At 44.1% G+C, this 23,481-nt stretch overlaps 2 protein-coding genes across 9 annotated transcripts in view; one reads left to right on the forward strand and one right to left on the reverse strand.

Annotated features, from left to right (window-relative positions):
• Positions 1 to 205: 205 nt before the first annotated feature.
• On the forward strand, positions 206 to 11,651 carry LOC138772469 (interferon-induced very large GTPase 1-like). Of its 2 annotated transcripts, none has more exons than XM_069952877.1 (2): positions 206 to 256; positions 9,286 to 11,651. In XM_069952877.1, exon 2 carries the CDS (start codon positions 9,288 to 9,290, stop codon positions 11,376 to 11,378), a length of 2,091 nt encoding a protein of 696 aa, XP_069808978.1. In that variant the 5' UTR covers positions 206 to 256; positions 9,286 to 9,287; the 3' UTR covers positions 11,379 to 11,651. The 2 variants fall into 2 exon arrangements, with proteins under 2 accessions (XP_069808978.1, XP_069808979.1); XM_069952878.1 differs by lacking the exon at positions 206 to 256 and adding an exon at positions 1,412 to 1,525.
• Positions 11,652 to 22,046: 10,395 nt separating this feature from the next.
• LOC138772473 (zinc finger protein 391-like) overlaps positions 22,047 to 23,481 on the reverse strand; it is an 89,314-nt gene continuing 87,879 nt past the window's right edge. For all 7 annotated transcript variants that reach the window (XM_069952890.1, XM_069952896.1, XM_069952889.1 and 4 more), the window contains 2 exons: positions 23,199 to 23,322; positions 22,047 to 22,929 (listed from right to left, as the gene is read on the reverse strand). In XM_069952890.1, the coding sequence (XP_069808991.1) occupies positions 22,214 to 22,929; positions 23,199 to 23,322 (840 nt within the window). In that variant the 3' untranslated portion in view covers positions 22,047 to 22,213. The remainder of the gene's footprint in view (positions 22,930 to 23,198; positions 23,323 to 23,481) is intronic.

Consider the following 23,481-nt stretch of genomic DNA (forward strand, 5'->3'; position numbering starts at 1 on the left):
TTCCTCTGTTTGTGACCGCTACCTAGCTATACCAAAGTGAGGCCCCACAATATGTATGTTGAGATATATACATATACGTGTTACAGATACAATGTTACCGATTTCTGTGAGGCTTCAGTCTCTATATATTATTAGGTTTACATGCTGGAGAGAATCCAGTTACATTTTCCAGGAAATGGGCGGATTACCAATCTAGTCATGTGACCAGAAGACAAAAGTGAAAGTGAAGAGAGCAGCAAGTGAAGACGCCACAGAGGTAATATTATAGAAATCTAAATAATGGAACAGTCATAGGATGTTATAATACTAGAATAATAGCAAAAGAACAGGAGAAGAGTAGAATCACATTGAAAGAATACTATTACATCTGATGCGTGGGGTACAGTGTATTATATCTAATGCAGGGGGAGCACAGTGTATCTTTTCTAATGCAGGGAGCACAGTTTATTATATCTACTGCAGGGGGGGCCAGGGTTAGATTAAAGGGAGGGCATCCGGGGCATGTGCCTCGGGGCCCCCTCCAGCCCGAGCCTGGAAGCAGAGTTCCGGGTTCAGGTTGGGGAACTCTATTCCGCGAGCCGCATCAGGCCCCTGACATCTCCTGATGAGGCCCGCGTGCACAACGCTCTCCTGCGTCCAGCGGTCGCTAGACACAGGAGAGTGCTGTGCCTCACATCTCCTCTCTGGCGGGCCGCGCGATGATGGCCAGCCCAGCTCTGGAGCGAGGAAAGGTGAGTGGGGAAGGGGGGGGGAATACAGCTACCAGGACACCAGGGGGTAGAACTACAGCTATCAGGACACCAGGGGGGAGAACTACAGCAACCAGGACACCAGGGGGGAGAACTACAGCAAACAGGACACCACTGGGGGGGAGGACTACAGCTGCCAGGACACCTATGGGGGGCACAGTGTATTATATCTAATGCAGGAGGTACAGTGTATTATATCTAATGCAGGGGGGGGGGGCACAGTGTATTATATATAATGCAGGGGGCAGAGTGTATTATATATAATGCAGGGGGCACAGTGTATTATATATAATGCAGGGGGCACAGTTTATTATATCTAATGCAGGAGGTACAGTGTATTATATATAATGCAGGGAGGCACAGTGTATTATATATAATGTAGGGGGCAGAGTGTATTATATCTAATGCATGGGGGGGCACAGTGTATTATAATCAATTCAAGAGTAGAACAGTGTATTATATCAAATGCGGGGGGGGGGCACAGTGTTTTATATTTAATTGCTTCATTATACAAACAAAAGGAAGTGGAAGTGCGGTGTTACACATTATGGGGTAAGGTAGCACTCTTCTAGATAGGTGAAGGAGACTCCTTTTACCAATTTTTTCTTTTTTTTTAGCCATTGTCAAATACAATTATATAAAAAACAAACAGGTATGAAGAAATACCAGATACCAACTGTAAAAAAACAATGGATAATGGAACAAATCCTTATAACTACAATGACTATAGGTGGCAGTAAACAGACCAATTGAGAGGTTAAAGAGGAATTCCCCAGGTATGTGGCAAGGGTGAAGTTATGGCTTAAGGGGGACCAATGGCTTAAGAGGGACCAATCAGCCCAATTGGGCTGATTTGGTTCCCTGAAGAACAGCATAAAGCTCCTGTGCAGCTCGCTGCAAGTATCGCCGTGTCTGCAGAAGCAGCAGCTTTATACCGGAGAACATTAAATTTAATCCGTCGGTGCGCGGCAGGCAGAGGTGGGCATTTGGGTAGAACCCCGCCCATGTGTAGTCACTGCTCTCTCCCTGTCATCTTGCTCGGCGGGGATGAGTGAAAGGCAGAGAGGCCCGTTACTGGTGCCTCCCCCTGTCACTCATCCTTGCCAACACCTGTCCTTTGTCGTCCTGGTCCCAAATCCTGATATTTCTAAATGAATCTATCTGCAAAAATATTAACCTTGAAGAGTCCTAAATGTTAGATGAAGTATGGTAGTTGAGATGGGAATACACCTACCGTATTTCCAGTGTGTAAGGCGACCCCTGACTTTTAAGAAGATTGTCAGGGGTCGCCTTATACGCTGGAAAAACTGCAGCTAAATTAATCCCTTTGAGGACCGGGCCAATTTGGTTTTTTAGAAACCCACATGAGCCCTAATTTTTTGCGCCACTATTTGTACTTCGCAATGACAGGCTGAATTTTTACATAAAGTATACTGCAAAACCAGAAAAAAATAAATGTGTGGTGAAATTGAAAAAAAAAAACCGCATTTGGTTTACTTGGGGTGTATTTGTTTTTACCCCATTCGCCCTGGGGTAAAACTGACTTGTTTGTTTGTTTTTTTTAATTCTATATTTATAAACATTTTCAAAATTTTTCTTTGTGTACTGGTATCATTGCATATAACAGATAACAATGGGTAATGCAAATCGCATAACCGCAAAAACATATGCAAGCATAGTAATACAAGTGACAGAATGTCCAAAACAAGACACAACAGTAGGCTTCAAGCCAGCATAATCACCCTGGGTACAGCGTAGGGTTCAAGAACCCCAGTTTTGAAGCCAAAACCAGTAAAGAAGAAGTGAGAAAGAAGAAGGCAGAAAAGGATACAGAAAGGGGAGGAGAGCTAGGATAGGGGGTCAGCTGGGGAAAGGGAAGGGATAAATAAATAATAGAATAATAAAACAACAATAATAATTAAATAAATAAAAAAAAAAAAAAAAAAAAAAAGGAGGGCGGGAGAGGGGAGAACCACCGGACCTGGGCTGCTCTCCGCCCAAGAGCTCTATACCGCAAGCAATCGTTTATAGTCATCTGTACCCTCAAAGACCGTCCAAGCAGCCCATGGGGCCAGAGAACTTCTAGCAGTATCTCACAGGGACGCCGTCAGCTCCTCCATCCTCTGGATCTCCGCCACCTTCTGAATCCAGTGGCCAACGGAAGGGGGAGTTGTGGACTTCCAGTGCGCCGGTACACAGGCTCTAGCTGCGTTTACCAGGAATCTAAGCAGAGACTTTTTATATGATTTGATCGGGATCTCAGACAGGTGCAGGAGATAGAAGGCCGGGTCATGAGGCACCTGCATCTCTAATTTATTAGTAATGACATCATGGACAGCCTCCCAGAAGGATCGCAACACTGGGCAGGACCAAAACACATGCAAGATGGTACCTTCTTCCCTGCCACAACGCCAGCAGGTAGAAGGAGAGTCAGGAAATATTTTGTTTCGTTTAGACGGCACATAGTACCACCTAGCACGGAGCTTGAAACCAGCTTCCTGAAATTTGCTGGCGATAGAGGATTTATGAGTAAAGCGGTAGATCCTGTCCAGTTGTTGGTCCATCAGGGAGAGATCCAAATCTCTTTCCCATTTACCCACATAAGGGGGCCGAAAGTCCTCAGGGGGCGCAGTTACCATGACATAGAATAGGGACAGGGAATGGCGCAATGGTTGGGAGCCCAAACAAATAGTTTCAAATGATGTAAGCGTGCGGGCAAAACCCGCAGCTTCCGGCAAGGCCCTCAGGAAATATGATAATTGCCGCACTCTCCAGTCTCCCAAGGGGATCGGTTCCTCAATATCCAAGAGCCCCCGCGGGGAGAGCCAACCCCCGTTTTTGAGAAAGTCCTTCGCTCTATGTTTTCCCGCCTGGAGCCACAATTTAAAAGAGCCAGGCAAACCCCCAGGGGCGAATTGTGGGTTACCCAATATAGGGAAGAGGGGAGAAGGTCGGGGTGAAATGTCATCTTTTGGGAAGATAGACTGACACCTAAGCAACGTCGGGCCTATGGTAGGATGTACCGTCAAATCCCCCAGGTGTGATGGATGTATCCAGGGGAGGGACGTCAGGGGAGCATCTGAAAAGGTTTGTTCCAGGCGCAACCACTGTTTAGTAGCCGCATGCCTGTGCCAGTCCAGCACCCTCTGTAGGATAGAGGCCTCATAATAACTTTTGATATCTGGTAGGCCTATGCCACCTTTATTTTTTAAAACTGACTTGTTATATATGTTCCCCAAGTCGTTACGATTACAACGATATGTAACGTATAACTTTTCTTGTATGTGATGGCTTGTAAAAAATTCAAACCATTGTTCACAAAAATATGTTCCTTAACCCCTTCAAGACCAAGCCTATTTGCACCTAAAAGACCAGGCTCATTTTTCAAAATCTGACCTGTCTCACTTTATGCTCTTATAGCTCAGTGATGCTTTAACGTATGCTAGCGATTCTGAGATAGTTTTTTCGTCACATATGGCACTTTATATTAGTGGCAAAATTTGGTCACTACTTTGTGTGTTTTTTGTGAAAAACATCAAAATATCATGAAAAATTGAAAAAATTTGCATTTTATGAACTTTGAAATTCTCTGCTTCCAAAAAAAAGAAAGTCGTATCACATAAATTAGTTACTAAGTCACATTACCGATATGTCCTCTTTATTCTGGCTTCATTTCATAAACATATTTTACTTTTTTAGGGTGTTACGGGGCTTAGAAATTTATCAGCAAATTACCACATTTTCGTGAAAGTTTCCAAAACTGATTTTTTTAGGGATTAGTTCTTTTTTTAAGTTGATTTAGGAGGTTTGTATACTGGAAACCCCCATAAGTGACCCCATTTTGGAAACTACACACCTTAAAGAATTAATCTAGGGGTATAATGAGCATTTTAACCCTACAGGGGCTGGAGGAAAGTATTCACCATTAGGCCGTAAAAAAATGAAAGATTAAAATTTTCCAATAATATATACGTTTAGATTAAAGTTTCTCATTTTCAAAAGGAACATGAGAGAAAAAGCACCCCAAAATTTGTAACGCAGGTTCTCTTGAGTACTACAGTACCCCATATGTGGGCGTAAACCACTGTATGGGCATACAGCGGGGCTCAGAAGGAAAGGAGCGCCAATTAGCTTTTCCATTGCAGATTTTGCTGAAGAAGTTTCCGAGCGCCAGGTGCGTTTGCAGTGCCCCTGTAGTGTCAGCAGAGAGAGAAACCCCCATAAGTCACCCCATTTTGGAAAGTACACCCCTCAAAGAATTCATCATGGGGTAGGATGAGCATTTTGACCCCACAGGTGTTAGAGGAAAGTATTCAAAATTAGACAGTAAAAATGAAAAACTCTAATTTTTCCAATAATATGTTCGTTTAGTTTGAAATTTCTCAATTTCACGAGGAACAAGAGAAAAAATGTACCCCAAAATCTGTAACGCAGGTTCTCCTGAGTACAACGGTACCCCATATGTGGGCATAAACCACTGTATGGGCACACAGCGGGGCTCAGAAGGGAAGGAGCGCCAATTTGCTGGAGCAAAACCGCAGCTAGTAATAGTTATTAGAATAGCGCAGTTACTAAAATACAATAAAAAAATTAGATTACAGGTAATGTGGGGTGGTTACGGGTAATCTGGGGTGGTTACGGGTAATCTGGAGGTGGTTATGGGCAGTCTGAGGTGGTTACGGGTAATCTGGGGTGGTTACGGGTATTCTGGGGTGGTTACGGGTAATCTGGGGTGGATACGGTCAACATGGGGTGGTCACAAGCAACCTGCTGTGGTTACAGCAACCTGGGGTGGTTAGAGGCAACCTGGGGTGGTTACGGGCAACGTGGAGTGGATACGGACAACCTGCTGTGGTTACAGACAATCTGGGGTGGTTACAGGCAACCTGCTGTGGTTAGAGGCAACGTGGGGTGGTTACTGACAATCTGGGGTAGTTTCGGACAATCTGGGATGGTTACGGACAATCTGGGGTGGTTACGGACAATCTGGGGTGGTTACGGACAATCTGGGGTGGTTACAGGCAACCTGCTGTGGTTACGGCAACCTGGGGTGGTTACAGGCAACCTGGGGTGGTTAGAGGCAACCTGGGGTGGTTACGGGCAACGTGGGGTGAACACGGACAACCTGCTGTGGTTACAGACAACCTAGGGTGGTTACAGGCAACCTGCTGTGGTTATGGGCAACGTGGGGTGGTTACAGACAATCTGGGGTGGTTACGGACAATCTGCAGTGGTTATGGACAATCTGGGGTGGTTACAGACAATCTGGGGTGGTTACAGGCAACCTGTTGTGGTAACGGATAAACTGAAGTGCTAATAGGTAATCTGAGGTGGGTACCTGTAATCTGGCGTGGTTACAGGCAATCTGGAGGGGGTCACTGGCAATTTGGGGTGGTTAGAGGCAAGGTGCAGTGGTCAGAGGCAAGGTGCGGTGCGGTGGTCAGAGGCGACGTGCGGTGGTCAGAGGCGAGGTGCGGTGATCAGAGGCGACGTGCGGTGATCAGAGGTAAGGTGCGGTGGTCAGAGGCAAGGTGCGGTGGTCAGAGGCGACGTGCGGTGGTCAGAGGCAACCTGCGGTGGTAGCGTGCAATCTGGGGGGATACATGTAATCTGGCATGATTACGGGCAACCTGGGGTGGTTATGTGCAACCTGCGGTGGTTACGGGCAACCTGGAGGGGTTACAGACAATCTAGAATTGTTACGGATAGATTGAAGTGCTTATAGGTAATTTGGGGTGGTTACAGGCAATCTGGGGTGATTACGGACAATCTGGAGGGGGTCACTGGCAACGTGCGGTGGTTACGGGCAACATGCGGTGGTTACGGGCAACGTGCGGTGGTTACGGGTAATCTGGGGAGTTACGTGCAATCTGACGTGATTACGGACAACCTGGGGTGGTTACGGGCAACGTGCTGTGGTTACGGGCAACCTGCGGTGGTTACGGGTAATCTGGGGGGGTTAGGGATAATTTGGAGTAAACTGCAATTATTACTATAATAAAAAGTGTGTGTTTTTTTTTTTTTTTTTGTATGTTTGTCACTTTTTGTATTTTATACATTCATTTTCATTATATTACTATGATTACTGTGATATTTTCTATCACAGTATTCATAGTTTAGTGACAGAGACCAAATTGGTCTCTGTCACTCTGTCACTTTAAATTTTCAGAGCTGGCTGGTTGTGGAGCGCATGCGCACTTCATAACCAGCCAGGACGTCGAGGAGGAAGGAGCTCCAGGATCAGGTGAGTATATGGGGAAGGGAGGGTGACTGGGGGACGGGGGTGACAGGGGGGGTGGGGGGCGACTTGGGGGGTGGGGGCACATTACTTTTTATCCCCTGTCACCAATCATTCATGGTGACAGGGGATAAAAAGTTCCGGGGAGCACATGGCACAAGCGATCAGCGGTATATAGTATATACCGCTGATCGCTTGTACCGAGACCCCACAGGGGGGTCCCCGATGACTGCCCCATGCTCTCCGCTACCTCTGGTGGCAGAGAGCATGGGGCTTTCATTAATTTTTACTTAGAGATCACTGTGAACAGACATTAGTCACAGTGATGGCGGCGGCCATCTTGGATCCGATGGCCGCCGCGGGGAGGGGGGGTTAGTGACTGGGGCACTAGGGGGGCTGATCTGGGGTCTGATTTTACTTATTTCATCTCCCCCCACCGTGGATTTACGGTGGGGGGAGATGAAATACAGCGGCGGCACCGGCCCGTTAGTGACCGCCGTTTCGGCGGTCACTAAGGGGTTAATGGGGGTCAGCTGCGGGATCGCAGCTGATCCTCATTATCTCCGATGCTGTACACAGATGAGAGCGGGATCGCTATCCCTGCAGCAATCCCGCTCTCATCACAAAGCCCCGTCAAAACAGGAACGTATATATACATTCCTACTGCAAGGGGCATGTGCAATAGGAACGTATATATACAGATTTCTGACGTGAAGGGGTTAAAATCGCTTTATTCCCAGGCTTATAGCGCTTTTATACTTTGGTCTATGGGGCTGAGTGAGGTGTCATTTTTTTGCGCCATGATGTGTACTTTCTATCGGTACCTTGATTGCGCATATGCGACTTTTTGATCACTTTTTATTACAATTTTCTGGATTTAATGCGACCGAAAATTGCGCAATCGTGCAAGATCAGGAATGTGATAAATAGTTCGGGCAATTACGCACGTGTCGACACCAAACATGCTTATTTATTTATTTATTTTTATTTATAACATGGGGAAAGGGTGGTGATTCAAACTTTTATTAGGGGAGGGGGCTTTTTATTATTAATGACACTTTTTTTTTTTTTTTTTACACTTATACTAGAGGCCCCCATGAGGGACTTCTAGTATAAGCACACTGATCTGTCATTACGACCTATGCTGTATATACAGCATAGATCGATGCAGCCGGAAGCAACCGAATGCCGAGCCGGGATCAGCGCCATTACGGCTCAGACCACGGACAGTAAAGGATCCACCCCACTAGACACCAGGCAACGGATCCGGAAGGTAATCTGATGCAGCTGTCAACTTTGACAGCTGCATCTGATTACCTGATTAGCGGGCACGCCAATCGGACCGTGCCCGCTAATAGCCGCGGTCCCGGGCTACATGCGGCACTGCCTGCATCGGGGATCCCCGAAGCTCTCCCGAGCAGCCGAGCGTCTCATCGGAAAAACTCGGCTGCTGGGAGAGCTTTGGGAGAATGACAGAGGCTTCGGGTACTTCCTCGGGAGAGCTTTGAGGATCCCCTGTGCAGGCAGTGTATGTCACACTGCCTGCGCCGGCAACGGGACAGGAGATGCGCCCCAGGGAGTTGACGTTTTTTTTTTTTTCCTTATAGTGGTCGCCCCATACAGTGGGAATGCAGCGATTTTTTAGCTCCCCCACTGTATGGGGCGACCATACCCAGCGTATAAGACGACCCCTGACTTCTAAGAAGATTTTTTTGTGGGTTAAAAAGTGTTATACGCCGGAAAATACGGTGTATGTTTACTCTTGTGAGGTATGTGGTATGAGATTGTATTCTACTTTCCCATAGGGATCAATCAGAGTTCAAGGAGTACTCATACACCAGTCTTTAATAAAGCCCTGTTCCCGTTTTCCTGCCTAGATTTACTTAGAGGAGCACGCCTCTTAGTAAATTTGGGCGGCCCTGCGCCTGGAGCAACAAATCTGCACCTGCTTGGGAGCAGATGTAGATTTGTATCATGATTTACACCTGCAAACGGGGGTAAATCATGATAAATCTGGTGCGGGAGAAGTCAATGCCTCATCAGGCAAGCAGGGGTCACGGCTGGTGTACGCCAGGGAGAAAGCAAGGATCTGCACCTTGTCCCTGGTATACGCCAGGGGAGAAGCCCTCAGAAATTTCCCACCAAGAACTTTAAAGAGGAAAACTTCCAGAGATTCCTGTTTCTAATCCTCTACCACCAAACACTAGAAAATTGGAAAATTGAGACCATTGTCTGCTCATTTGGTATATTTGGTATATTACTATGATCTCATAACCTCATTCACACCTCTCCCCCCAGAAATGTCTGGAGAACTCAATGAATTGGAAGAAAGCTCGGATGACACACAGCTTGAGGACAGACTCAGAGACAATTGCTTGGATCCTGATTACTGGCTGAATGAAATGAGAGAACTTGGAATCACAGATATTGACGTCCTACAGGGCGCTGACTACTCAAGGTTAGAAAATAAGAGCCGATATCCCTTGGAAAAAAGAGCTTTACGGAACCTATTCAATATACCAGAGAGCAGTATACAGAGCATGGGATTACAAGAGAGACAAGCTCAGGCTCTGGTAGAGAGAAATGACAAAGCATCTAAAATAATAGAAGAGCTAAACGTGTTGGGATCTGAAGAGAGAAGTCCTCAGGACGAAGCTGTTTCTAAAAAGGTGGAAGAAATTATGAAACTTCTGGAGATACCTACTGCGGGGCCACCAGATAAAACCTTAAACTTTGTTTTTAGTATTAGGAATTCTCTGGAGATTGCAGTTTATAGCGAGCTAGAAGAGAAGTACAGTGAATGGGCATGGAGACTTAGGGTATGCACGCTGATGGCTCCGAATGAGATCAATGACCTAAGTCACAAGACATCAGCATTATCGAACTCCAGTTTTTTTCATAGGCCTGAGATAAATTACGTCTACTGGAAAGTGCGCGAAGAACTCAATCGTTATTTTAATAACAATAAAGAAAAAAATACATTAGTTCAATGGAGAGTGAAAACAGAAAACAGACTAGCTGCTCTTAAAGAGGAACTTACAGAAGAGAAGAACAAGAAAGAAGCTGAACTGTCTATATTGAAAAAGAAGAACAGAGAAATTGATGACATGAAAAACAAATATGAAGTAGAAATTTATACAAAAATCGAAGAATTGGCTCGATCCCTGAAAGGACAAAACTTAAATACGGATGAGTTAAAAGTAAAATTTACTACATTGTGGAATGGTTGGATTCCAGCAGTAGCCGCTAAGGTGTCTCTTCCCGACCCTCCAAAGATCCACAGAGATTTAGAGGAAATACTTGCAGAACACTTCAAAGGAAAAGTCAACATAACCGATACAATCCGTGAATCTTATAAATGGAAGAACCTGACAAATGAGTTTTATAAGTTTGTATCAGATAAAAAAAAGGCCCTGGATATCAGTGAGACTCTACCAGAGGATGAAAAGACGAAGATAACCAATTCAATCCAGGTTATTATGAAGAGAATCGATGAATATATTAATAGAAAGGAGCAGGAGAACATGGATTACCAGAGTGGTTACTTCCATGAGATATTGAGAATAATACGAGGAGAAATCAATAAGATGTCTGAGAAGTTTAGATTCCACTCAGACTACATTGTCTACGCATCTCTCTTCTTATGCCGAAAAGCCGCTCACAGGTTTGAAAAGCTTTCAGATGCCTATAGAAATGCCAAAGATCCCATAGTTTATCTAGAAAGTAAGAAAGAAGATTTTTATAAGAGTTTTATACTTGTTTGTAAAGAAAAATCTATAGTGGCTTCATTGGGCGACATGCTCTTCAATAAGTTACAAGTCTCCCTCCAGGAAGCGGTGTATGAGCAATCCGCCTTTGATGTGTCTAATGACATACGATGTAACTACCCAGCTCTGAATGGGAATAGGTCCAGACTACAGTTCTATCTCCTCAAGTCTTTGGCCGAGAGAGAAAATTTTCAAAACTATCTGGCATACGTCAGAGATCCGAAGTCTGTAATGAGAGAATTCATACGGGAATGTATTGAGGACTATATGAGGGACACAAGTATGGTGTCAGATATTCTACACAACAATGTGGATAAATACAGGAAATTGATGTTATGTACTATTGCTCACCTAACTCTAGGGATCATCAGGCTAAAAGGTAACATGGATTCATGGTTGGACATCTTCTGTTCAGGACTTGGGAATGAACTGAATCTATCACGTCATTACTTTAAAACTGTAAAATATCAGAATATAAGTGAAATATATTCTCTGGAGAAGGCCATGACCCAGGCCGTGGATACAGCTGTAGAGAAGCTTCATAGTGAATTGTCTACTTGTGATATGGCTGATATAAAGGGGAGAATCTTTACAATATTGACTGACAACTTTCTAGGGTGTTGAGAACAATGTCCGTTCTGTGGCGCCATCTGTACCAATCCTGGTCCTCAGCATAGTACCAATCAGTCTCCAGTATCATCGTCCTGATGGTCTTAAAGGGGTCATACAGCATTAGAAAAACATGGCCACTTTCTTCCAGAGACCACACTGCTCTTCTCTTCAGTTTATGAGAGGTTTTACAACTCTGTTCTATTAAAGTGAATGGAGCTTGTTTGCAAACCACACCTGAACTGGAGACAAGAGTCGTGTTATCTCTAGAAGAAAGTGAGTGTGTGTGTGTGGGGGGGGGGGGGGGGGGCGTGCAGGGAGCTAACCGAGTGATCACTAGATTGTCCGGGCAGCCCATAGAAGATAGCGGTGGTCTGTTTCCACCACTCCTATTACATGAAACAATGGCAGCATAACGTTGCTATCCTCATTGTTAATCTTTCAACGCATGTCTGCTGACCGTATTGGCCGATAATCACTTTGTGCAATAGGGCCTTAAAGTGACTCTTGTACCAAACCACTTGTACATTCGGATAGCTGCTTTTAATCCAAGATCTGTCCTGGGTCCGTTCAGCTGGTGATGCAGTTATTGTCCTAAAAAACAACTTTCAAACTGGCAGCCGTGTCAAACAGCTTTGGCCTACAATATCTGTGCCCTAACTTTGCACCACCCCCCGTCTCTCCTCCCCACCCTCTTTATCATTAGGAATGCCCCTAGAACATTTTTTCCTGTCTGAACATTGCACAGGTGCCTTAACGATCCAGCCCATGTGCCATGCTGACACGGGTGAGGAATAGGAGACAATCTGCCTGGAGCCTTCCTAATGATGAGGAGGGCAGGGAGGAGGGACAGAGAGGGTGTGCCAGCCTAATACATACACAATCTAAGCCCCGGCCGTTGGGCACAAGGCTGCAAGTTTAAAAGTAGTTTTTTAGGACAATAACTGCATCACCTGCCGAAAGGGCCCCAGGAGAGATCTTGCATTAAAAGTATCTATCTAAAGGTACAAGTAGTTTGGTGGGGTTAGATTGTGGGTACAGAGTCGCTTTAAGGGTCCTTTTACACACACAGATTTATCAGACAGATTTTTGACACCAAAGCCAGGAACATTCTATACATAGGGAACAGGTCATACAGGAAAAACTGAGATTTCTCCTCTTTTCAAATCCATTCCTAGGTTTGGGTTAAAAAATTTGTCAGATAATCTGACTGTGTAAAAGGAGCCTTACAGTGAGTGGTCCATCATTCCTGACAGCTCCTTCTTATCGTACTGGAAGTGGGTCACCTGCAGGTTTCAGTTTGTATCAGAGATAGAAAAACTAATCAAAAATAAGAAAATCTGCCATGCACCCCCTACTGAAATGTTAGAAGGTAGACACCAGGATTCAGATACAACGCCATATAATAGCGTGAGCCACAGTGACAGCGCTAGCCAAGGAGATATGGTGAGCCGTATATGAAAGCGGCTGAGCTGGTTTCCACTCCTAGAACATAAAATGAAAGTTACAAGATTCTGGTATTGTTCTGGGCTCCTCATATTCTTTGATTTTGCTGTAACATCGCTTCTTCGGCTGCACCGCCATAAGGATTGTGATGACTAGAGATAGAATTGTAAAGTGCTGCGGAATCTGTTGGTGCTATATAAATATTATTATTATTATAGATAGAGCAAATATGTTTAAAGGAGAAGTCCAGCCAAAATAATTTTTTTATGTTATTACTTATGGAAAGTTATACAATTTTCTAATGTACATTAATTATGGGAAATGCTCATATACTGCTATTTCCCTTAATTTAGTAGATCAGGAAGTGTTAGAATTCTCTCAGAAGCAGTGACGTCACGACGAATGGTGTAATTCCTATGGAGTGTCCAGCAGCGGGCGCTCTCTATATAGAAGTCAATGAGTACCCTGCTGGACACTCCATAGGAATTACAGTGTATGGGAATGTAATGTTATGTACTCTACTTTTGTGACTTCATGAATACATTTATGGAATACTTTGGGGAGCAAGTGTCCTTGCTCTCCAAAGTATCCCATAAATGTATTCAATGAATACAAATGCAGGGCACCGAGCAGGGAGGGAGAGAAGTGCCATCTACCTCCCCCCTCCCTCCCTGCTTGGTGCTGGGCACATATACAAAATACTACGCCTATCACATCGCCACCGCTCACATAGGGGCTGCTCTTCCTTCCCCCCCCCCCCCCAGCTTCAAACTATCGCACGCTGACTCCCACCCGCCCGCGCCGCTCCTCACACTATCCGGCCGGCCACTGACTCCCTCCCGCCTGCTCGCACCGTTCCTCACACTATCTGGCCGTCCGCCGCTCTCTGCTCCTGCATGCCGGCCACGTCAGCCCGCCCCCACTCCGGTGACCAGTGAGGAACGGTGCGGGCTAGTCATCGGCGCAGGCGGCGGGGAGTTAGCGGGCGGCCGGAGAGTGTGAGGAGCGGCGCGGGCGGAAGGGAGTCAGCGGTGCGATAGTTTGTTTGAAGCCGGAAGGGGGTGGAGGGGGAGCAGCGGGTGTGGGGGGGGGGGGGCATGAAGAGGAGACCCTGTGTGAGCAGTGGCGGCGATGTGATAGGCATAGCACAGGTAATACTCCCCCATTATCTGCAGATAATGCAGGGGGAGTAGTACTTTGTTTATGTGCCCAGCACCGAGCAGGGAGGGAGGGGGGAGGTAGATGGCACTTCTCTCCCTCCCTGCTCGGTGCCCTGCAAATGCATTCATTGAATACATTTATGGGATACTTTGGGGAGCAAGGACAGTACATAACATTACATTCACATACACTGTAATTCCTATGGAGTGTCCAGCAGGGGCGCACTATATATAGAAGTCAATGGTACTCATTGACTTCTATATAGAGAGCACCCCCTGCTGGACACTCCATAGGAATTACACCATTCGTCGTGACATCACTGCTTCTGAGAGAATCTTAACACTTCCTGATACACTAAATTAAGGGAAATAGCAGTATATGAGCATTTCCCATAATTAATGTACATTAGAAAATTGTATAACTTTCCATAAGTAACAACATATAAAAAAAATAATTTTGGCCGGACTCCTTTATTCTGAAATTTGCTAATATTACTGAATCATTTAGGCTGGGTTCACACTGCATTTTTGCAAAAAACTGATGAAAAAAACTGATGCATTTGTGTGCATCCGTTTTGATCCGTTTTTCCATTGACTTCCATTGTAAAAAAAAAAAAAAACGGATCAAAACGGATCCTTTTTTTTTTTTGGCGGACACAAAAATGTAGCTGACACTATTTTTGTGTCTGTTAAAAAAAACGGATCCGTTTTGTTCCATCCTTTTTACAATGGAAGTCAATGTTTTTTTTTCATCAGTTTTTCATCCGTTTTTCACAAAAAATGGATGAAAAAAAACAGATTGCAAAAACGCAGTGTGAACACAGCCTTACACATATGTAACATATGTACTAGCAAAATAGATATTTCTATGGGGAACATGTTATAATGATCGATGTAACTAATATTCATGCACTCTGTATATTCACATGTACTACATATATAGAATAAAGTTTAGATCATAACCTGACCCTGGATCTGGTCTCTTGTGTGCAAAATCTCATTCTCCTTTACTGAAGAGTGACCCAGGTGTCTGATAAGAAGTTCTGTGACACGAATGTCACCTATACAACATGGAGTCACTATTCCTAAGGCTAAGGTTATGGATCTCTAGGCCACAACCAGTGGCCAAATTGGGATGAAGAGTCTAAGGAAGCCCTGGTTTTCACTATAACGGTTATGGAGAGGTTTGAACTTTGCCGCAGGATGAGGAAATGAGAAGAGAGAATAGATGACGTGACCGTACCACAAAGTGGCCACACAACTAGAGCATGGACTGATGTAGCCAGGAGTCAAAATAAACAGAAACAGGTAGTACCACAAGTCCCAGGTGTGGTAACAGAAGGACGTAGCAGAGTCAGGAGAAGGTGGAGGTGAAGATCTAGAGGTAGAACAACAGGTACCAGGCAGATAATCCAAGGCAATACAGAGTCCAAGAACAAAGCGTTCTGTAGGTTATACAGTACACAGACAACCAATATCAAGGTATCACAGGCTAGAGGCAAGACAAGAGACGTAGAAACTCGGACAGATAATGAAAGAAATAGCAGGGATATATAGACAGAGACAGCCTCATATAGGAGCAGCCAATAGAAGGAAGGCTACAGGGCAACAAGACAGCAGCACGGAAGGAGTTAACAAAACATTGGTTGGACAGAGGGTCACAGGTACAAAAGATAAAATTTTCTGCTGTATAGCACCGTGACTGCCAAAAAAGAGGTAAGGGCATTGGAGCGATGAGTACCAGCACCATATGAGCCACAACATATCCCCAACATAATCCACTTACTGCCTCATTGCTCCTTTTTCACCAACAAGAAGCTACATGTGAGCAGCCAATCAGAAGCCGATGTTTCCTGTTCCTGTGCTGGAAGAGGTTAGAGGAGTGTGTAATACAATAAGAATAAATAGAAGAAGAGACCTGCATGTGGTACATAAGGCAATATGGTTTGATCAAATGATATACTAACTTATGATGGTTTTTAATGCAGCTGAACAAGCTTTAGTATAAACCATGGGTGCGATGTGCAGGCATTTCTGTGTTCTCCAGGCCTATTCCAAGATTACTCATGTTCATATGAATATATCCATGCCCAGGGCTGGACTGGGCGTCTGGCATTTCAGGCAAATGCCATGTAGGCTGGTGCCTCCTAGTGATGTGCTATTTCCCTGCACATCACCAGGAGTGTGGTGGCCCGGAAGCTGGGTGGCATTTGACCCCTGTTCGGTCCTCCAGAAGATGCCTAAAGCCACTGGCGTCAGCCCACAGCTATCCTGGGTACATGCGCCTTTACCTTATTCTAATAAACCCAAATAGTTAAAAGCATTGCGATGACAAAGGAAAAAGTCATTAGCTACTTGGGGGGGGGGAGGGCAATTAGCTACAGGAAGTTTGCCTACTGGCGGTGGGACTGCCTACAGAGGGATTGCATACTGATGGAGATCACCTACAGGGGAGGGGGCTTGCTTCAGGGTCATTACCCACATGGGGAAGATTGCCTACTGGGCGGTGCCTACATGGGGCATACTATTTACAGAGGGGGGGGGCTACTAGGGGCACAGTGGGGCCCAACTACTTTCTGGGGCACAGAGAGGTCAAACAACTATATGGAATAGGTTCATAAAGGGGACCTATAGTATATGGGGGCACAGAGTGGCCTGACTACTATTTGAAGGCACATATTGGACATATCAGCATATGTGGGGGCAGAGGGAGCACTAGCACTGTGTGCACAGATGCCGACTTTAAATTTTTGTCTGACATTCTATGGGGATGATTCGGGTACTGGAGAAGTCGTCACAGTGGTCTGAACTTGTAACAATGCAGAGAAGACTACCCCTATAAGTCACTGGATGTAATTGCACTATAATCACTTATAAGTGGTAATGGTAGTGATCACGGTGTGGCAATATTATTTGTTCTGTGTATACTGGTATTATTGGTATAATGGATATTATTCAGTAACAATATAGTGGCATCAGTCATTATGTGGTGGTGATAGCATTGGTCATGGTGTGGTATTAATATTTGTCCTGTATATACTAACTTTATTGGTAATACCTGTGTTTATTTTTGTTTATTGGAGCGGTCACAATGGAGGAAGGGAGATGGTTTTACAGTGGGGCCAGAGGTTACTTGTAATTTAACAGAGCTAGATTACGGGTTATGGCAGCTGGAGGGGGACAGATGGATTCCAAGTACCTTCCTCACAGCCCTATTTCTTTGTCTCTTATGATTATGCCTGAAGAAGGCTCTGCTATATATCAGGGCCAAAATATGTTGCCAGATTAAACAGTATTTGTGGTTCTTTTGATCAGTTTGTAAATATGTTTTTTGGCGGGATTGTTTGCGCCCATTTTTTGGGAATCTCCACTGTCCATAGGATAACTGGAGTGTTGCTGATCCATTTTGCACTCCCAGCTGTGAGAACGTTGGTAATGGTCCTGGAGGTGCTGCAATGTTCCATCCCTCAGTAAACACTTCTTAGGCCTTATTCACGTCCTGTAAAGTTGTCTGTAATTGAGGATCCGTAATCAGAGTAGAGCACATTGATTTCTATTAGGCTATTCACACAGTCCGCTTTAATTTCGATCCGTAATCCGTTCCATTAAAAAAAAAAAAAAAAAAGGACCTGCTCTAGTGTGGATTGTGATTGCGGTACGGATTACCCATAGAAGTCTATGGGATTTGTATTTTTCACATCCGTGATGTCCGTAAAAAACATGGATCAAATCTATGCAAAATAGTACTATTCAAATTGTACAGAAACTGATACAGAAGCGAATGCAATTATGGATGACTTCCCACGGATGACAAAGAAAAGAAAATAGCGTGAGGTGTTACGGCCCAGAAAAATCACTGAACGTGTGAATGAGGCCTTAGGGTTATGCCTAGCATTTGCACAAACTGCAAAGGTGAGTGGGATTGCACTACTCATACCCGCTTCATACCTACCAGTCATAAACCTTGCGATAATATACCAGTAAGCGCCCTCGCTTTTCTCCTAAGCCTACAGAAAGAATTAACTAAGGAAACCTGTACCAACAGAAAGGAAAAGACCACAGCACTCATATACAGACATTGACTGTATTCCCTCACTAAGGAACAATTTTGCCAAGCTCAAGTGACCTGTTATGATGGGCAATGGCAGCAGGTCACCAGTGCTATCGTTAATAACATATCTTCCTCACCTCCTCTGTGGGGTACTAGGGACATTGAGGAAAGTCACTACCACTTAATAAATTGTGACTGAACCAAACACCAACACCATTACCTTAGACAAAACAACTCGGTAAAAATACTTCTGTGTTTGCTCGACTTGGTGTTACACACATCTCCCTCCATGCCTTGGAGGTATCCAGACTAAATTATGTCCAAGAATGCGCTATAAATCACCCTCATCATTTTGCACAGCCAATAACCGGTCCCATATAACCCGGACACAATATGTGAACTATGATAGATCTCAAGGATAACATGCATTGACCAAAAACATGAGAAAATCTTGCGATTACAGTGCAGTTACATCCAGTGACTCACAGGTCATGTTTTCTCTCATTAGAGTTTACTTTGTCTTTTCTTCTTCATTCATGCCATGACTTGTCCCAACAGCATTTATCGTAGAAACATTTTAGGCTCCACAGATTTCCAGCACCCTCCTCACCTCTATAGAAATCCCCCACCCATAGTACCCCAAATATGAATAGGTCTCTTTATTTTTTTTTTTTTGCTGTATTTTTATTCAATAAATTGTTCAAAATACAAATTCAGGACAAAAATGTTACATGCTATGAACTGTTACAGAAAACAGTATGTACTGATAGACAAATGTATTAAAACCATATTGGCTAAGAGCCAAATAACAATTGAAAACTAAACCGCATTAATATAGTTAGATAAATTGGAAGCCAGAGTTACCAACAAGTAAAATAGAGAAGGGGGAGAGGAGGGGGGAGGGGACAAGATGAAAAACCACAAAAGATTAAGAATAGGTGCCTCTGGATCTCGGACAGCATTTAATCATAAGGGTTAATGGGTCTCCCTTTGGATTCAATATGTTTCCCACAAGTCCAGACTGCTTCAAAAGGATATTAGTTCCTCTTATTAAAGGCACACACAGTAGTTAGCCTCTTTTGGTCTTACACAGTGGAAAGACCCCTTCTCAGCTTCCATACTAATATAAAGCCCACTTTTTGCCCCCACATAGCAATAATCCCCCTCCTGCACACCCAAGTAGCAATAATTCCCCCTTCTGTGCCCGGAAATAGCAATAATTCCCCTTCTGTGCCCCAAGTGTTGAAACCCTCCCCTCCTGAGGCCCCAAGTGTTGATAATCCACTTTCCTGTGCCCCCAAATATTAATAATACTCCTCCTGTGCCCCCAAGTAGCAATAACCCCTCATTGTTCCCTTAAGAATTAATGTACCCCCCTCCTGTTCCCCCAAGTATTGATAATCCCCCCTGCAGGCTGCCTGTTGAGCTCATGGAGCAGCCTGTGCCAGGCAAGCATCCCCAGCAGCTCAGACTCATTTCTAGACAAGCCTAATGCCGTCTGTGGTCTAGAAGTGAAAGACACTTTCACGGAGCTGATCGCTCAATGCCTCCTGCCTTACAAAAACATAGACACAGATGACAGCAGCGGTGCCCGGAACAGTACAGGAGTAGGGAGTCCAGCATTACACTAGAGACCCTGCTTCTGTGGGCACATTCTGTTGTGGGTATGCTACTAGTGTAGCGCGTACAGAAGAGACATCAGACTATTGCTGAACTTCCTGCTCCTGTACTGTAGAGAACAGTCATACATATAATATATGCATGGCCCCTAACTATGCAGAGGTGGCCATCGCTGCTTCCTCAAGAGCTGTATAATCTGCCGCCTGAGGCGAGGTTATCATCTCGCCCCATGGCAGATGCGGCCCTAAGTTCTGACCTGATATAGTAGTTACATGTGTATCTCTGTAATGTCTGATATTGACACCCAGAATTGTAAAATCCTGTGGCATATGACAGAGCCATATAAATTATTAGTATCATAATATCAGATCCCAAACAGATTCTGGATTATTGGGTGAAATAAGGATAAAGCATGTAGGATTTTTATGGATTCGTCACTAAAGACGATGATTCCAGTCCAGCTTCCCCACTGCAAAGGAAGGTGATGATGACTGTCTGCAATGGTGGGACACGTTGTAAGAAATAAGATTATAGGTAATATTAAAGCATAATAACACTGGACAGTAATAATATTCTCATGTAAATTCTAGGGGACGGTTAGAGAAGAAAGCATACGACAGTGCATGTGAATAAAAGATATTATATACAGACACAAATGAGGGAAAAACGTAAAAATATAACAAAATACATCATTAAAAGAATATAAAAGATAAATGTAGCCAACATGCATAGACAAATACACCAATACAACCCCAGGAGGCAAAACAACAAATATGATACAATATCAGTTTAAGAATAAAACTAATTCAACATAAAAAATACTCAAAATATTAGTGAGAAATATACACAATGGGGGAGATTTATCAAACATGGTGTAAAGTGAAACTGGCTCAGTCGCCCCTAGCAACCAATCAGATTCCACCGTACATTCATCACAGACTCTATGGAAAATGAAAGGTGGAATCTGATTGGTTGCTAGGGGCAACTGAGCCAGTTTCACTTTACACCATGTATGATAAATCTCCCCCCAAAAGGCGGCCATCTTGTAATATAGATGGCCGTTAATAATAATCATGATCTATATTACGAGATAGCCGCCTTAACCCACTATGTTCCAGAAGCCAACTCCTTCACACACACACAATACTTATGACAATGAAGAACCACTGTTTAGCTACCCATGTCTGAACCAAGTTCCTTCGGCCTAATCAGTCTTACTTCAGGATACCCAAAGTCCTCTACGAATTGTCCTTCACAGGATTCCCCCTAGTGACCTCCACTAAGGCTTCTTATATCCCTTTGCCACTTCTTCACTGTGAATTTCCCATCCCACTGGTGCTTATTAGAGATGAGCCAGACTCCAGCATGCGCGAGTGCAGTCGCTTGGTAATGCGTCGCTTGAATGACAAAGTTGAATGCAGCCCTAGAGAGTACTAGAAAACGAGTCACCCTTAAAGGGGTTCTCCTATTAAAACTAACTTGCCTTCTATCCACAGGATAGGGGACAAGTAAGAGATTTCAGGGTGACTAACCTTCATATTCCCTGGAGATCTCCAGATCGGCCTCCGATTCCTTTGTTTTGAATACAGCCGCGGCTATGACACAAGACCTTCGGCTCTATCTATTCTCTATGGAGCCGCCGTAAAGAGGCAAATGTACTCAGCTCTCTCTGGCAGCTTTATAGAGAATGAATAAAGCCAAGTATCACGTGCCGACCACGGCTGTATTCAAAACAAAAGAGTCGGGGGCCGATTTGGAGATCACTGGGGGTACGGAGGTCAGACCCCCCACAGCTCTTACTTATCCTTCATCCTGTGGATAGGGGACAAGTAAGTTTTAATTGGAGAATGCAACATGGAGAGAAGTATGGGGCAATATGGTTTGATCAAATTATATACCAACATCCTGGCGTTGGTTTTTAAATGAAGCCGAGAGGCATTAGTGTCAGCTATAGGTGTAAGGTGCTCCTTTTTCTCCCGGTCCGTATTTTAATTGGAGAACCCCTTTAAGTCTAGTGTCAATCAGTCTCCTTCTACATCAAAAATCTTGTCTTGATCCTCCGGATTTCTCCTCCCTCCGTACGTGCACAGGAATCAGGCCGATCTTCCCACATTACCATTTAACCACAACCTTCGTTTGCACCTAACGTACAACTAACTGAGTCAGGAGACATGTAGACTTTTAGAATAGAACCCGTTTGTTATCACAAGGTTTCCTTATAACATAATTTCCCCAATACATTGGTTTGAAACCGCATTCAGACCTGGTGGTAATCTAGAATTTGGTTCTTCATTGTTCACAATGACTTTATACAAAATTTTATATCTCTTGAATGACATACACTAATTATATATATATATATATATATATATATATATATATATACATACATACACACACACACACACACAATAACTCATATCTAAAAGATAAAAAATAGACCCAAACCCAAGTATATAATTTGTTTATAAAAGATACCATAAAATTCTAAACATATGTGATGTAGATGTTATCTACTTTTATGGGTAAATATGTTCTCAACTGCTTCCCTTTCTTCTTGAATGACGCTACGTTCACAATTTTACACGACGAGTTTGCTGATGAGATCTTTCATGTTTACGAAGATTCTTTTGGTGGCTAAAAAAGGTCCCACATTCATTACATGAATACGGCTTCAACCCTGTATGAGTTCTTTGATGGTCAACGAGATTCGATTTCCAAGTAAAACTTTTCCCACATTCTGAACATAAAAACGGCTTCTCCCCCGTGTGAGTTCTTTTATGGTCTATAAGAGTTGATTTAACGCTAAACACTTTCCCGCATTCTGAACATGAAAAAGGCTTCGGCTCTGTGTGACTTCCCTCGTGTCTAAGAAGGTTCGATTTCATGCTGTAACATTTCCCACATTCTGAACATGAAAATGGCTTCGCCCCTGTGTGAATTCTCTGGTGTCGAACTAGACCTGATTTCTGGTTAAAAATTTTACCACATTCTGGACAGGAATTAAGCTTCTCCCCTGTGTGAATTCTCTGATGTAGAAGACACGTTTTTCTGGTGGTATAACATTTGCCGCACACTGAACATGAAAACGGCTTCTTTGTACTCTGATTGGCAGTTTGTGATTCCTGAAAAGATGTAACTTGTTTAAATAGATGAGATGATAGATCTTTGTTGTGAACAACTGTGGGTATATCGACAATAACTTTATATGTATCTTCTGGGAGGTCAGAATTATCTGCTTGAAAATCTGAAGATATCAGATGTCCTTCTGAGGTTCTGGTATAGTCATCTGCCAAAAGGAACACACAATAGTCACCAGGGATTTCCAGTTAGGGATTACCAGTCACAGTGGGTCTCACCCAACTCTCGAGATACAGCCGGGGAGAGAGCACGACAATGTGCTCTATTTCCCGGGCACCTGAAGTGAGTTAGATTTGATTGACAGCTGAGGAAAGACGCGCGCTGCCGCATAGGTAAGTAAGACATCTTGTGACATCACTCCCAGATCCCTCACCTCAGGATCGCAGAAGTTCTCCATATTCATTGGTCACTACTCACCCGGGTAGCTGTCATCTATAGGAACTTCCACCGTATACGGCTCCTCATCACTCGAATATGGCTCTTCTTTTATTACTATGGCTGTAGCGTTAAGATGGGCAAGATCATCACCCCAATTCAAAACCTGGGATACATAAAGTGTAAGAGTCAACACAGAATTCACATGGAATGTTCTAGATAACCAAAAGGTTCCTTATTCTGTAGCCATAACAGAAGACAAGACCGGACACAAGCCCCTCACAGCCCCTCTACACATCACAGGGAAGACATCATGGAGCCTCAT

This window comes from Dendropsophus ebraccatus, chromosome 14, assembly GCF_027789765.1.
Source record: "Dendropsophus ebraccatus isolate aDenEbr1 chromosome 14, aDenEbr1.pat, whole genome shotgun sequence".
Taxonomy (NCBI): domain Eukaryota; kingdom Metazoa; phylum Chordata; class Amphibia; order Anura; family Hylidae; genus Dendropsophus; species Dendropsophus ebraccatus.